This window comes from Astyanax mexicanus, chromosome 22 (assembly GCF_023375975.1).
Source record: "Astyanax mexicanus isolate ESR-SI-001 chromosome 22, AstMex3_surface, whole genome shotgun sequence".
NCBI classification, from domain to species: domain Eukaryota; kingdom Metazoa; phylum Chordata; class Actinopteri; order Characiformes; family Acestrorhamphidae; genus Astyanax; species Astyanax mexicanus.
Window position 1 is genome coordinate 20,361,439 of NC_064429.1, and position 15,217 is coordinate 20,376,655.

General features: G+C 37.1%; 1 protein-coding gene across 4 annotated transcripts; it reads right to left on the reverse strand.

The window, feature by feature from the left end:
• Window positions 1-75: 75 nt before the first annotated feature.
• Window positions 76-12,090, reverse strand: poc5 (POC5 centriolar protein homolog (Chlamydomonas)). Of its 4 annotated transcripts, none has more exons than XM_022667645.2 (13): window positions 11,957-12,090; window positions 11,469-11,552; window positions 10,444-10,591; window positions 10,231-10,335; window positions 9,959-10,137; window positions 8,252-8,428; window positions 7,374-7,478; window positions 5,417-5,596; window positions 4,550-4,715; window positions 1,728-1,876; window positions 744-863; window positions 469-645; window positions 76-262 (listed from the first exon to the last, which is right to left on the reverse strand). In XM_022667645.2, the coding sequence occupies exons 2-13, from the start codon at window positions 11,550-11,552 to the stop codon at window positions 116-118; spliced, it is 1,737 nt and encodes a 578-aa protein (XP_022523366.2). In that variant the 5' UTR covers window positions 11,957-12,090; the 3' UTR covers window positions 76-115. The 4 variants fall into 4 exon arrangements, with proteins under 4 accessions (XP_022523366.2, XP_022523365.2, XP_022523364.2 ...); XM_022667644.2 differs by having other exon boundaries at window positions 9,959-10,140; XM_022667643.2 differs by having other exon boundaries at window positions 9,959-10,152.
• Between the last annotated feature and the right edge of the window lie 3,127 nt (window positions 12,091-15,217).

Genomic DNA, 15,217 nt, shown 5'->3' on the forward strand with positions numbered 1-15,217 from the left:
AGACTGTTACTATCATTCATTTCTGTGCAACACTCAACTAGTACTACTCAAGCACTCAATTACTTCATTTGAATACCCGTATTTGATTCAAGTTTAATTGGGACAGAATGAGGTGTTAGTCTACTACTTTGATGGAGTGGAAGTGGAATGCAGAGGAGGCGTGTCCTCTGGGCTGGCTGGAGGAACTCTTTGTGCTGGATCCAGTCCGACTCTGGTGAGCAGAGCGAGGGAACTTGGCCGCTGTTGCCTGACCAACAGTGAGCTTGGAGAGAACAAATCAGAAATCAGCATTAAGGATTATACAAAGTACTTTACAGTACATTCTGTCGAAACTTCTGTTTCAACACTTATCTTATTTAGCCCATTTGCTTGTGCACACCTAAGGTAAGGGTATTAAATTTAAAAGGATTAAATGCTTACAAACAAAAACAAAAAAATATATAATTTAATATAGACAGATTTTGATACCTGAGTGACGGGATGGTGTCGTTCCACAACGACCGAGCTCATGGGCGGGACCACACCCATCACATGTACTTTGCTGGGGGGGCGGCTTGTCTTGGCTAGCTCAGAGCGTCCAGTTATGCGTGCAGTCACCATCTTGGGGGCTTTCTGCTGACCAGCTGTTACTATTCGTGCAGTGGACTATAAAAGTAGACACAAAACCCAACACAATGTGTGATCATTTACAGTACTGGATGTAGCTAGTTAAACACAGACACTGCAGTCATGTTTTTTTTTACCTGTCTAGCAGAGCTTGTACTGCCCCCTGGTGGTACTGTAGTATTTACAGTCATAGTGGAGGGCAGTGCATCTGCCCAGCTGACTGCAGTACTAGAGCCAGGCCGATGAGGAAATTGCTCCTGAAACAGAGTAATAGATGAAGAAGTGAGTGAGAGTTTAATATACTCTGTCTTCATCTGCAATTTCTCTAAAGAAAAGACTTCTGATTTTAAAGTGGCAGTTTTTTTTTTTAATAATTTAATTTTTTTATTTTTCCCATTTTCTCCCCAATTTTGCACAGCCAATTACCCAACCCACTCATTAGGACTCCCCCTATCACTGAGGGGAGAAGGGACAAAATATTGTGTGTAATGTGTTGCTGTGTTGTTGTAAAGGTGTGCTTGAACGACCATCCCTGCTAAGCCCAATATATTCATTCTAAAAACTGGGGTGTCAAGACGCTTTTTGCGGAAGTTCTTCTGGCCACGTCACACGTACAGCCTCTAAAAGAGGATCTGGCTCAGTTTTACTGAAAGCCAGCTGCTGGTGGATCATTGGAGACTTCAGAAGGGGAAACTCAGAGTTCAGTAGGTCATTCACTCATAGTAAAACCAAAGAAATGAAGGAGTGAAGTTTCTAACTGAGCGCACTCTCTCTGAACATAACCTGGAATCAGATTCATCCGCTCTGAAAGGAGACTCCCATTCTCACCAGAGAGGGCCCTAAATCCCAAAACTTACAGACATCAGCTTTAAAAGTTAGAATTACCTGTGCTTGTACGTTTTTTAGTTAGTATGTGTTGTGTAAATGCTGCAGTAGAGTTCAGTAGCATCATCTGTTACAGCACTGCTTTACTACAAACAAAGAAATTTACATTTCCTTCCAGCTGTAAGCTGAATCCCCTTCTTTCTATATAATTTTTAACATATGATTTTTAACAGTGGGTCAATGTTGCATGATGAATGGACCGATAGATATGCTCTTAAATAAACCATCTGGCTTACTGTTTCAATGTCTTCTGTATTACTGCGTGTGGGGACTGGCTGCACCGGAGACTCCATGGGTATTGGGCTAAGGCGGGCAGAAGACGTGGGCCGAAGTGGACGACTGGTCATTGAGCTAGAGCTGGGCTCCTCCCCTGAGAGTAAAGCATCTAAAAGAAGAAGAAAAAGAGGAAATAATATAATTGTTTAATGTAAATTAGAGACAGACCGCTAGTCTCAAATGATGCCCTGATTTTTGTGGCCATCCTGGTCATGCTTTCACACCTACTTTGTTTGGTCTGGATTTTAGCACTTTTTAGCTTGTTTAGAACCAAGCGAGTGTACAATATGCTGTAACCAAGGACCAACATTTGCTCTGACAAACGGAAGTGCTCTTGAATTTTTTTATAGATTAAAGTGATGATGACAAGTTGTAGCGTAGTCACTAAACTGCTGTGTGAAACTAAAATTAACCGGACCAAATATTTACAATGTAATACACACACAAACTATTTTTTATAGATGGTACAGGAGTACAGGAGTTTATTATTACCCATTAAACAATAGAAGAAGAGGGTCTAGAGGGTATCTAGAGTAATTGTTCATTATTAACACTTATAAACAGAAATAAAGAAGCAGAAGGAGAATACGTTTAACTTATTCTGCTGCTTGACATGCATGAATGCAAAAGGGAGTCAGACTTTGGCAAGGAAGCTGAATTTGGCATGAAACCTGGAAAAGTAAAGCACTCAATTGAATTAGTACGAAGCATAGGGACATGCTGCAGAGCATGAAAGTAATGACGAGAAGATGTAGCTTAGCCACTAAACTGCTGTGTGAAACTAAAATTAACTTGACCAGATATTTACAATGTAATAAACACAAACTATTTTTTGGACTACAGCCCAGACTTTAAGGTGTGACAAAGTCCACATTCAAGAAAAGCCAACAACACACACACTGATTTTTTTTATTATTATTATTATTATTATTATTATTATTATTATTAAGTATATAAGGACACTTATCTCCGAATCTCTTTCTTTATGAATGTTTTCTTCTCATCATTGTCATGATGTTAACATAGCTCAGAAAGAACCTGTATGCTTGGGTTGATCACAGCTTCTTTTTACAGGGAATTGTGGGTAACAGGACACTGCTGAGTCTGCTTTATGGCAGTCCTTGCCAAAGGGCTTAATAAGGGGGCATAAAGGGCACTCATGAACACTCATTAGATGGTTAGAATGAGAAACGGGACACCCTACAACCTTGTGGTTCTGGTGGGCACGCACATATATATGTGAGGACTATAAGTGTGTAGGACAGTACGTGTTTTATTTGGGACTGGACTAGTGCAGACTGCGCATGTATTCCAGCACCTACTGAGCTTCTAGTGGCCAAATCAGAAACCACAACTTTCTGAGCTGCTTAAATGAATCCACAGCCCACACTATATTTTTCCCAATTGCATAATGCCCCAATATTAGGAGCTATTCCTTTAAAAAGATGTGGGAGTCAAATTCAAAGACAAAACAAGAGACTAGGACAAAAAGGCACCTACCCTATTCAGCCTACTCTAATTGATAGCTATGAATGGCAGCAGTGGAGGACGGTGTTCTTTAAGTGCTCTCACTTTCACATTTTTAAATACTTAGCCTCCTTCCTAACCAACAAAAAAGAATAATTTAAAGACTGTGAGCAGTTCATTAAGAACAGAGAGTGCGTCAACAGCAAATTATATTAGACACAGCTGAAGTACTGATATTGAACTGTGCCTTATTTTTCCGTTTGATTATTCTTGATATAGGTGATAAAAAGAACACTGACCAATCCAACGTCAGGCCAAACAATTAGCATTGATTAAGATGGCGGCTCTACGAAACTAAGATCGCAGTGTTCCTATATAACTATAATTGAATCTATAAACTGCATTCAAGACTTAAGTCTAAAGGAAATCAATAAATAAATTGTGCTTTATTTAGAAAAGGTTTGTGATCAGAGCACCAAAAACATTTCCAGCAAGGTTATCTCCATTGCTACATATTTTTTCCTCTATTCTCTCAATTTTCCTATAGATTACAATAAAAAATTAAGTTACAGAAACAGACAAACTGATATTTCAACCATTAGAAGTTTATGTATTTCAACACAAAGTCCCAATCAGATACTGATGGTCAGTGATGGTTTGGAGAGTCATGTCATCTGCTGGTGTTGGTCCACTGTGTTTTATCAAGTCTAAAGTCAGTGCAGTGTTTTCCTGGAAAATTTTGCAGCACTTCATGTTTCCCTTTGCTGACAAATTTTATGAAGATGCAGATTTCATTTTCCAGCAGGACTTGGCACACTGCCAAAAGTACTAATTTGTCTTATATAAAATATAATATATAATAGAAAATAGAAAATATAATAGAAAAATATTTTCTAAGACGCTGATTTTTGGGTTTTCATTGACTGTAAGCCATAACCATCAACAATAAGAAATAACACTTAAAATAGATCACTCTATGTGTAATAATATGTATAATATAGTCACATTTTTAACATTTTAATTACTGAAATAAAGTAAATTTTCAATTATATATATTTTTTTTTTAGATACACCTGCATATTAATAAAAATGTGTGTCCAAACTTTTGGTACCGTATATTATGGCGCACTACATGATTTTGACAGTGCACTGAAATTCTGGCACTATGTTTTTGGAATAATGCACAATTTCAGTCACATCTTAAAATCCACAGGACCTTGGTGAAGAACCACTGTTCTAGAATATTCAAGCTGTACTTTAGTCTGACTCATCATCTCTGCTCTGCTACAGTACAGTATAGTAAAGGTTAGCTTACCGCGCTCCTGTCTGCCCTGTTCTCCCGTCTGAAACATGCTGAGAGCCTCGATATTGAGGGCGCAGACACCACGCATGAAAGCCTTCTTCATGGACTCTTCATAACGTTCTTTCTCTGTGTGCAGTCTCTGGATCTCAGCCTGGGCTTTCTGCAGGGCTTCCATATGCTGAGGGATACACATAATAGAAGAAATGCATTATTCTCTAATCTAAATACTACTCCTTGTCTATAAAGCACTAAACGACTTCAGAGATCAGTAGAAGCAGATGTTAAGAGTACCTAGAACCAGAACTATACCTTCAGCCTTAAAGCTTAAATGAGTAATTATTAAAGACTTTTAAAGAGTATTTAGACCCCCTACATTTAGCTGACATTACCCTCAGCACAAATTTGAAAATTTCTAAATAATGGGAGGGGTAGTTTGGGAGGGGCACTGGGTGATGTATGGGTTTAGGGGCAGGGCAGAAGGGAGAGCTGATTGGGCTGAGCAGTGTGGCTCCGTTTTTTATGAAATGTTTATAGAACATTTCATAAAAACTTTTATGATTCACAATTTTAAAGAAACACCTTTTAGATATTAACACATATGGTTTTGGGTTTAGTATATATAAAAAATTTATTTAAATAGAAAAAGGTGTTATTTAATTTCCTTACTATGTTAATAGTTTTAGTCTTCAGTGTATTTTAAATTATTTACTTCTAATTTTCTATCAAATAATAATTGAAACAGTTTTTAACCCTTGCATTTGACGCTACCCTAAAAGGAATCAATGTAAAATTATTCTAAAAATATTCTCCAAGGCCTAGTGAACCCTTCTCAAAAATACCACATATATAAAGTACATGGTTCCAGTCAGGTTCTCTCACCTCCAGCATCTTAGCCTCGTAGTCTGCAGACAGCTGCTGGCAGACGTCTTCAGCACGAGCTTGACAGGCTCGCTCCACCCTCTCCCTCCAGTCTCTCTCGATGAGCGAGTGCCAGGCAGCCCACACCTTCTTCTTTAACTGCAGATGGTAGTGCTGCTCTGCCAGCCTGCTGCTCTGTGCCTAGAGGCCAGAAAGAACACACAGAGTGATGCACACTGAGTTAGGAAAATCTGGAAATCAGCAGGTGAGCCCCACACTTCCTTTACCACCAGAACCTGGGGAGGGACGGTCACTCTTTATAAAGGTTTAAGATTCTGAAATTCTGGGTGATCAGATACAGAGCTTAAAATTATTGTAATGTTAAAGGCATCTTAAATTAAAGTGTGTTTCATGTTATGTTAGTAATTATGTATGTCATGTAAATATTGCCAAAAAGGTTTTGTGACACCAAGTCATATAGCTGACAACAAAGATCAGAACACAACACAACACATTAAAAATGAACCACACCTGATACCACACCTAAATACAGAACAAATAAGAATAATTATTTTCATATTTTAAGAAGAGTAAAATGTAGCTGCAAATGGCAACCTGTGTGTTTAAGCATTTTCTTAGCACATATTGACTTTTTGACCTTTATATATTGGACTAAGAACAAGTTAAAATACCAGACAATGAGTCAAATCTCTGATAAAATATAACTGCAAAGTCATTCAGGTAAAACCACTGAAAATCAACAGTAACAGGAATTTTAATGACACCTGTGATTAAGTGCTGAATACCAATTTTGGCCAAAACTATCATACTTCGTCTGAAAGCAGATTGGCCATTTATTTATATATATATATTTTTTTATCAAGGTGTCCTTTTAGATTTAGCTTCATATACGACAACAAAAAAACGAAATAAAACAAATGAAGTTGGAGTTTACTGGAGCATGTTGCAAATTAGTTTGCTTTTAGCAACCTGTGCAGTAGCACCCCCTTTGAGGGCAATGTGACAAAGATTGAGCATTTGAATGGTAGGGATTACTACCAGTTTTGTGTCTTTACGATTTTCGTCTTTAAAATAGTGTAATTTCATTATTATGCTTTTAATTTATATACAACTCTGGAAAAAATAAAGGGAGATCACTTCATATGTATATGTTTGAGTAAAATGAACGTTGTTGTTTAATTATATAAACTACTGACAACATTTCTTTCAAATTCCGAATAAACATATTTTTATTTAGAGCATTTATTTGCAGAAAATAAGAAATTGCTGACATAATATAAAAGATGCAGAGCTTTTAGACCTCAAATATTGCAAAGAAAACAAGTTCATATTCATAAAGTTTTAAGAGTTAAGGAATCAATATTTCGAGGAATAAACCTGGATTTTAATCACAGTTTTCATGCATCCTGGCATGTTCTCCTCCACCAGTCTTACACACTGCTTTTGGATAACTTTATGCCACTCCTGGTGCAAAAAAAATCAGGTTTTCAATTTGGTAAAATCAAAGAAACTCATCATTTTTAAGTGGTCTCTAATTTTTTTCTAGAGCTGTTTATATTTTAATTTTATTAGAAGATAAAAGGGACATTACATTGACAATCATATTGTTTAATGCAGTTGTTTTAAGGACTATTATGATCATCTAGACATGCCTAGGTAGACTTGGCATGAGAAAGTTTGACTGTCCTAAAAAGATTTAATTACATAAAAGTTTCTATTGGAATGTGTTGACATTTACTGGGACAGAAAACCAAAAACTAAAAAGAAAACTAAAAGCAGAGGTCAAGAATTAAACAATTCCTCAGACAGAAGAGAAATAGCTCAGACTGTCCAAACTATGCATAAATATATATAGATGCTGTGACGTAAATGAAGAAATGTGAAAAGGTGCTGGCCCTTAGTCTGAGTGCCACTGGGCTGTCAGACTGCTATGCTGTGGCCTTGTCGTCTGGCTCACCTCCTCCTTGGCAGCGCAGTGTTTGATCCTCCACTGGGTGAAGTTCCTCATCAGCTCCAGACGCTCCCGCTGCCTGTCAACCGCCCGTGTGAGGTTCACAATCACCTGAAAGGGCAAAGAGAGCTGACTGAGGAGACCTGAGAGCATTTATAATCCTTTCATTAATGCAATTCCAGGAAATGCACAACAATATGAGACGATCGCTGAATACATTTGTACCATTATATACCATCACTACATTTAATGATAGTGACATGCCAAGACATGTGATAGTAGTAGGTAAATTGATCATGCAATGTTAATTCAGGGGATGGCTTAGGAACCCAGACACCTGAATGTATAAGTTGGGGGGTTGATGAACCTGAACCACAGGTCAGATTCCTTTATAGATTCTTAGATCATAGATCATAGACTACTTAGCATCTATGGGACATGCCAAAAGTCCTGGATTTAACTAAATTTAAAGTAAATGATCTGGTGTTGCTGCAGTTGGCCAGGTTTAGGTTCAGCAACAGTGTGTGCTGAAAGAAAGAGGTCAGCTGACTACCTGAATATACTGAATATAGACCAGGTTATTCCATCAATGGATTTTTTCTTCCCTGATGACACAAGAATATTCCAAGATGACAATGTCAGGATTCATCATCAATGCTGCAAGATCTTGGTAAAAAGTTAATGCAACACTGGATTAAAATAAATTTTGTGACACTGCAGAAGCTTATTGAAACAATGCCACAGTGAATGCGTGCTGCAATCAAAGTTAAAGGTGTTCCAACTAAATATTCTTGTGACCTTTTTTGGCCAGGCAGTGTATTATTTAATGTCCCATGACTTTTGGCACGTCAGTTCATAGGATCTGCCTATTTAGGCTTTCTCACCTCATCCTTCCTCTGATTGGAGATCTGGTAGGTGTTGAGCAGTTCTTTGAGGCCATCCATCTCTGCATTAATGCCTGCTATGTGTGCTGCATGTTTTTCCCTCTCCTTCTTCAACTCCAGCCTGTGCTGCTCCACGAAGGCCAGTTTCCATTTCCGGAGCTCCGTCATCACATTACTCTGCAAAAAGAAGAAACATAGATCCAGACTTAAAACCTAATGTAATGTAATGGATTCAATACAAATGTGAACCTAATCTAATTTGTGATGAATTATACAGCATTTTCACACCTTTCTTGATTGGTCTAGACTTCAGACTTTTCTAGTTTGTAAAAGCTGCTGTGAACCCTGGTCCGGAACAAGCGACCAAAACGTGGTCAGACCAAAAGAGGTGGTCTCATTCCAGATCAAGTGAATCATGGTCCAGATTGTTTGCAATGTAAAAACCACTTTTCTTAGATGGTTTAGAATTTCAAACCAATTACAGGAAGCTAAAGTAGGCTATCGTCACTCATTCAACAACAAAAGAAAAAAAAGAAAAAAGAACCAGTGTTGTGCTAGAATCTGCCCCTCTTTTATGTGTACGCACATCATGCAGCATAATGTTTATGGCTTTTGTATCTACTGTAACTGTAGAATTGTAAAAAAAAGAAATCTTAATAATCTTAAACCAACCAACTTAGACCAAACACTGAAATATGAGTCATTGTTGGGTGTAAATATAATTATGGATGGGAGTAATAATAACAATACTGTATTTTTTGCACTATAAAGCGCACCGTATTATAAGGCGCACTATCAATGAACATCTATTTTCTGGTCTATTTTTATACATAAGATGCACTGGATTATTTGGTGCATTTTAAGAGACACTATAAGGAACTTCTAATTCAGCAGGTCTCGCCGCTGGATGGTGGTGGGGGGTAACTAAGTTAAGTAAAGTTAAGCTAAGTAAACAAAACTGTATATAAAAAAAAAACATTTTTATAAAGTCAAATAAGCACTGGATGTTAATCTACACAGATTTCTCTCCTGAAAACTGTTTATTTGGGTGAGTAAAGTGCTTCTGTTTATTTACAGTACGCTTAGATTCCTGATTTTTTCCAGTACTAAGGTTGGAGCATTAGAATTTGAGGCTAATGCTACTCCAGCCCTGATGCTGGAGAACTAAACTGAAACTTCTGAATAACACTGCAATTTGGCAGAATGGCTTTACTGCTTATTACAACCTGACTGGTAAGATTCAAACACAAGATACACTGGATTAAAAGGTGCACTGACGCTTTTTGGGAAAATTAAAGGACTTAAAGTGAACCTTATAGTTCGAAAAATACAGTACTGGTAGAAGCGATCCTTAGTCATTTGAATAGTCCGTCTCATTTTCTGCAGTTACAGGAGGACTCTATTGTTTAATTTCATTGTAGAACCCATACTGCTCATCTAAACTGTTTCTTGCCTCCTGGAGCAAACGGTTTTGCTGAGAATCTGGTTTATACCAGTGTTGTTTAAATGAAAAGGACAAACAAGAGACTTATGGGTCACACAGAAAAAGACAAGTGTATACAGAATCCTGTATATCTAGTATATACACATAGTATATCTAAATTCAATCCAGATACAAAATGCATGTTAATGCTCAGTGTAAACAGGCCACTAAAAACTGCAATGTATGTAAGACCATAACAAACACATTTTAGAAAAAATTCTGACCTTCAAGTTGTTGCTCCAGATGTCCAGAATGTTCTCCATCCTGTTCAGGTTCTCCTCAGAGATAAACATCTCAGTCAGAGATGTAATCACAGGACCTGGACTGCTTGGCCCAGATCTGTCTGATCTATCTGATCCAGAATGCCTTTCTGACTCTCCTTCAGACCTGGATGCCACCTCCTCTACTGAAGACAATGCTAAATTCATAAACAATAGCAGCAAAGGTTCTCAAGTCAGGTACTGAATAAATTTGTCATTGTTTGAGTTAAATTTACCTTCAGAATTCTGAGACTGTGGTCTGGATCCTCCTAACTGTGAAGCAGCTCTAGGTAAGATCACTTCACGCCCAGCTGCAGACCCTCTCCCATTTTCTGCAGTGCCTGAGAGAGATCATAAAACTATCATTTAGATATTAAACTATATGAGACTTTATCATACATTTCAAACTACATTTTACTTGTACAGAAAATACAAAGACGGTTTCTAACCTGTATGCTCCTGAAGTCTTAAGGTATTTATTAAACCTGAACCCTGGACACTCCTCTGGGGGAATGTGCTGGTCATTAGCTGTGATGGAAGAGTTGGTTCATATTTAGGAGTGACCACAGCAAAGCGGAGAAGTTCTTCATACTCGTCCTAAATTACGGAAATGTGGAAGAATCAGAAAACACTGAGAAATCAGAGCACTGATTGAATTCATCACCTTTCCAAGTTGACAGAACATGGTGAAGCATTTTTTATTTTATTTAGTGATGTAAATACAGCATCGCTACTGTTGAGTTCAGCAGATTGATTACATTTTATTTTTACTATAGAATGGTTTAAATTTCATAAAAACAACTACCCTTAGATATTATAATGGTTTAAAAGCCTCTAGTCCTTTTGCCAGGAACACTACACTAAACAATTTGGCTATGATTACATTACCAGGCTGAACTGACTCAAATCTGATTTTTTGCTCAATGTGGCTCAGATCAGATTTTTTCATGTCTGTGTGAACGTGCCAAATCTGTTTTTTTCTAATCAGGTTCGAGTCATTTTCATATGTGGTCCTAAATCGGATACGTATCTGATCCATGGACGTGAAACATGAATATGAACAGTCAAATCAGAATGCGTGCTTTTTGCACCAGGAGTGGCTTAAAGTTATGCAAAAGCAGTGTGTAAGACTGGTGGAGGAGAACATGCCAAGATGCATGAAAACTGTGATTAAAAACCAGGGTTATTAAACCAAATATTGATTTCTGAACTCTTAATTCTTTATGAATATGCATTATTTGAGCCTATTTATACCCTTTTTGATATTTCAGCCATTTCTCATTTTCTGCAAAGAAATGCTCTAAATGACAATATTTTTATTAGGAATTTGGGAGAAATGTTGTCTGCAGTTTATAAAATAAAACAATAATGTCCCTTTTCCTCAAGCATATACTTATTAATAGCAAAATCAGAGAAACTGATTCAGAAACTGAAGTGGTCTCTTCATTGTTTACAGAGCTGTAAATATACTCACTTGAAGTTCAGAAGACACTGAGCTGCCTCTGTCTGAATCCCTCGGTAGCTCTGGACTGTGGCGCTCTCCTTCATCTGAGGACATCTGAAACAGGAGTATTGATACGTTCATAAACCCCAAACACTTATCAGTTTCAGCAGCTCATTCTGGGTTTTAAACTTAAGACTGAGAGAGTATCTTAGCTAACAGGCTAAAGCGAGTGACAGCTGTTTAAACACACTTCCTCAGGTCACGTTTAAGTTAACGTTACACCTCCCTTAGTCTTTAGGTTTTATAGATATAACACACAGAAGAGAGCAGCAGTTCTGTTACAGAACTCAAAGCTAAAATCTTCCACAGCTACAGTTAACGTATTTAACTTTAGCAGCTAGCGACACTAGCCCAGCCCGCTGAGTGAGCTCAGTTACCGGCTCTGTGGAGCTCAACCAGCCGCTGTTTTACTCTGAGCCGACTCCAGTTACGTTAATAAACGAAGCGACATCTGTTACCTTATAATCAAACCGATTTAAACCGATTTAAAGCGAGTCTGCTCCTTCTGCTGCCTCCACCTGACAACACACACTACTGCCTGGCAGTTTCAAACTGTTGAAAGCGGACTAAGACCGAAACTGATTGGTTCAAATGTCGACCTACAATTAAAGAGCTTTTCTGATTGGACAGAGCTTCATTCCCTTGGTAACATAGACGCGTTGAGCTCGCAAAACAAAAAACGGTTAATAATAATAATAATAATAATAATAATAATAATAATAATAATAATAATAATAATAAAAAAAAAAAAAATAATAATACTAATACTAATAATAATAATAACAACAACAATAATAATAATAATAACCATTGATTTGAATTGCCTGCATATAACTAACTATTTAAGAAAAGATTTAAGAAAAGATCTTACAAAAAAAAAGTTACAGTTAAAAAAACGGATTTTAACTATATATAAAAAAAATATATATATATATATATATATATTTTTAAAACCTTTTTAACTACTTAAGATTCAAATCTTTAAGGTACTTCAATAAGATAAAACAAAATTTTCAAGGGGCCATAACACTTTTAAAAATGTATTTGAATCTATACGAAAACCAGAACCCTTTGAATAGGGTGATCAATTTTTTAAACAATGATTCAGATTTTTGGGTCTCTTATACAAATACATACTTACAGTATATCAATTTGTTCAGTGGGTTGTTTACTGAGAAGGTCTTTATCTGGTTTGTTCTGTTTATAGGGATTTTGTTATTTTCCTAAATTATGTAGAAAACATTTTACATATTAGTTCTACGCAATGACTGTATATCAGTGACTAAAGAAGGAAGTGGATGGTGTGCTAATTGGATAATGTAGATGCAGGTGTAGATGAAGCAAGGCTGTATGTAAATGAAGATCACTTTCCTGACAGTTAGTAGTAATTAAATATTAATGCACATTTTGAAATGATCTTCAGGATCACATTATCACTCTGTCATAAGCCCACATTACACCTGAACTAAGTGTGGGATATTAGGGATTACATGAGGACTACATCTAGAGCAGATGCCTTTTTTTGATGCTAAGGGTGTGTTTGAAACATCTGCTGAAATCCCAGTAAAGGTCGTAGCAGTTATAGAATGAGAGCAACAAGAACCAAGTTATATCCAACTGTCGACACCAGGAATGCAGATTGAAAGAAAACAAATACTATTAATCATTAATCATAAAAACAGTGTTATTCATATATGAAAAATATATGTATTTATTTCCCTGTTTACCTCAGCAGTTATAGACATTTGCCCAGGTTCTCTAAATAAAGCTTCTCTATTATTTGAACTTGGGTATCGGTGCGCATTGACATGATTTGGGAAGTGACTTTGGAAGGATTTCCTAAAGAAGGTCAGCTCTAGCAGTGAGGCTGGAAAAGGATAATAAAATATTGATTTATGACTGTTTTTGATACACAAGCCTGTGCAAACATACAGTGCGGTATATAGACATTTAGAATGAGTAAAGAAGTTAAAGACATGACCCATGTAAAACCTACAAGCTAAAATGACAATGTGATTCCTTTTTTAATTGCATAAGATGCCTTGTTACACACAGACTTAATGCTAAACCTTCAGTTGTGATTGTATAAAAAGGGACTGTGCTCAAATACGAGCTGCAGTTGTGAATCAGACAGACTAGTAAATCACACAAGATGCATTCACCTTCACAAACAAAGGCTCGGCACAGTTCTTCTCTCTTTTGCCTGCAGGTATGAGTGCTTTACAATTCACTCAGTACTCGGAAATGCCTCCTGAGTGGATGGCGGCTCTGACGTCTGCCATGAATCCAAGCTCTTTCCTTTGCCTTTTCATTTCAGAGGCTAAACGTAGCCCCTGCTGCATAACTCACTGCAGTGCAAATGTAGAACATTGCCATTGACACTGAGCGTGAGTCATGGCTTTCCGAGCCAAGCTTTGGCAAAACCTACATTCTGGCTTTCTGTGTTGGCCTGAGGAACCTCAAGGACACCGCAGGGATATTTTGGTAATAGATTTAAATTATGAGAGTGAGGTAAAGTAAACCTCCATTACATAAAAGCAGCATTTCATAGTATTAAGTTTTTTATATATTTCTTTCTCCCTAAATTACCAAGCCTGATTGTTCCACCCATTCAGCTGTATATCCCCCATCACTAGTGATGCCACAATACATGGAGGGTGAAGACTAGCATACGCCTTCTCCGAGGCATCCACATGTGAAGTCAGCTACCGCCTCTTTTCAAACTGCAGCATTACTGAGTAGCATCACAGCGTGCTCAGAGGAATCGCTGCGACTCAGTTCTGATACATCAGGGTGTGTTTATTGACATCACCCTAGGAGTTATGAGGTGAAAGAGTGCCATCTACTATAATGCTAGTTTCAGCTCTGGGAGCCGCCATCGCTGTACTGATAATAACATATATATATATATATATATATATATATATATATATATATATATATATATATATATATATATATATTTATATATATATATATATATATATATATATATATATATATATATATATATATATATATATATATATATATATTTATATATATACATAGACGCCACATAGCCTGCCTCCTGGTGCCGGCTGCTATCTTCTACCAAGGAGGTGTAGTGCTACTTTCAGCCTGGATAACAGTATAAAAAAAACATTTATCGGGGCAAAATATGTCCCGATACGGCCATTGTACAGAGTGCTGGGAAAAAGCACAAAATTACTGTATCTTAGAAAGTTATGAGAGAGCAGAAGTAGGCGAATCAACAAAGGTAAGTACTTTTTATCATGTTTTACTACACCAACAGGAATTTTACAGTTCTCCTTTAAGGCAGTCAAAGAGAAGATGGGAATTTTTCACTGAGAAAATAAAGCTAGCACTGCTCCATTTGTAGTCTCTGCTGTTTAAACTACTATACTACATCAATACAGCAGAATTAAAAGTGTAGTTCTATGATTTATGTGATTGAATAGTGCAATAAATACACACTTGGCACGCTGTGAGGTAATAATTTAAATGTGCAGCGAAGTTTGAACAACTTATCTAGACCTCCATTACTTTCTCCATTACTTGAAAGTCAGCCCACATTCCCTGCCCACACCCTCTTAGTACAAAAGGTTCAGTCTGTTCCAGGACAATAGTTGCAATCCATTAAACTGCCCATGCCCCTGCGGTATTCTGGCTCTGGTACTCATGTGATGTAGGATACAGCAAATGCAGACAGAAGAAAT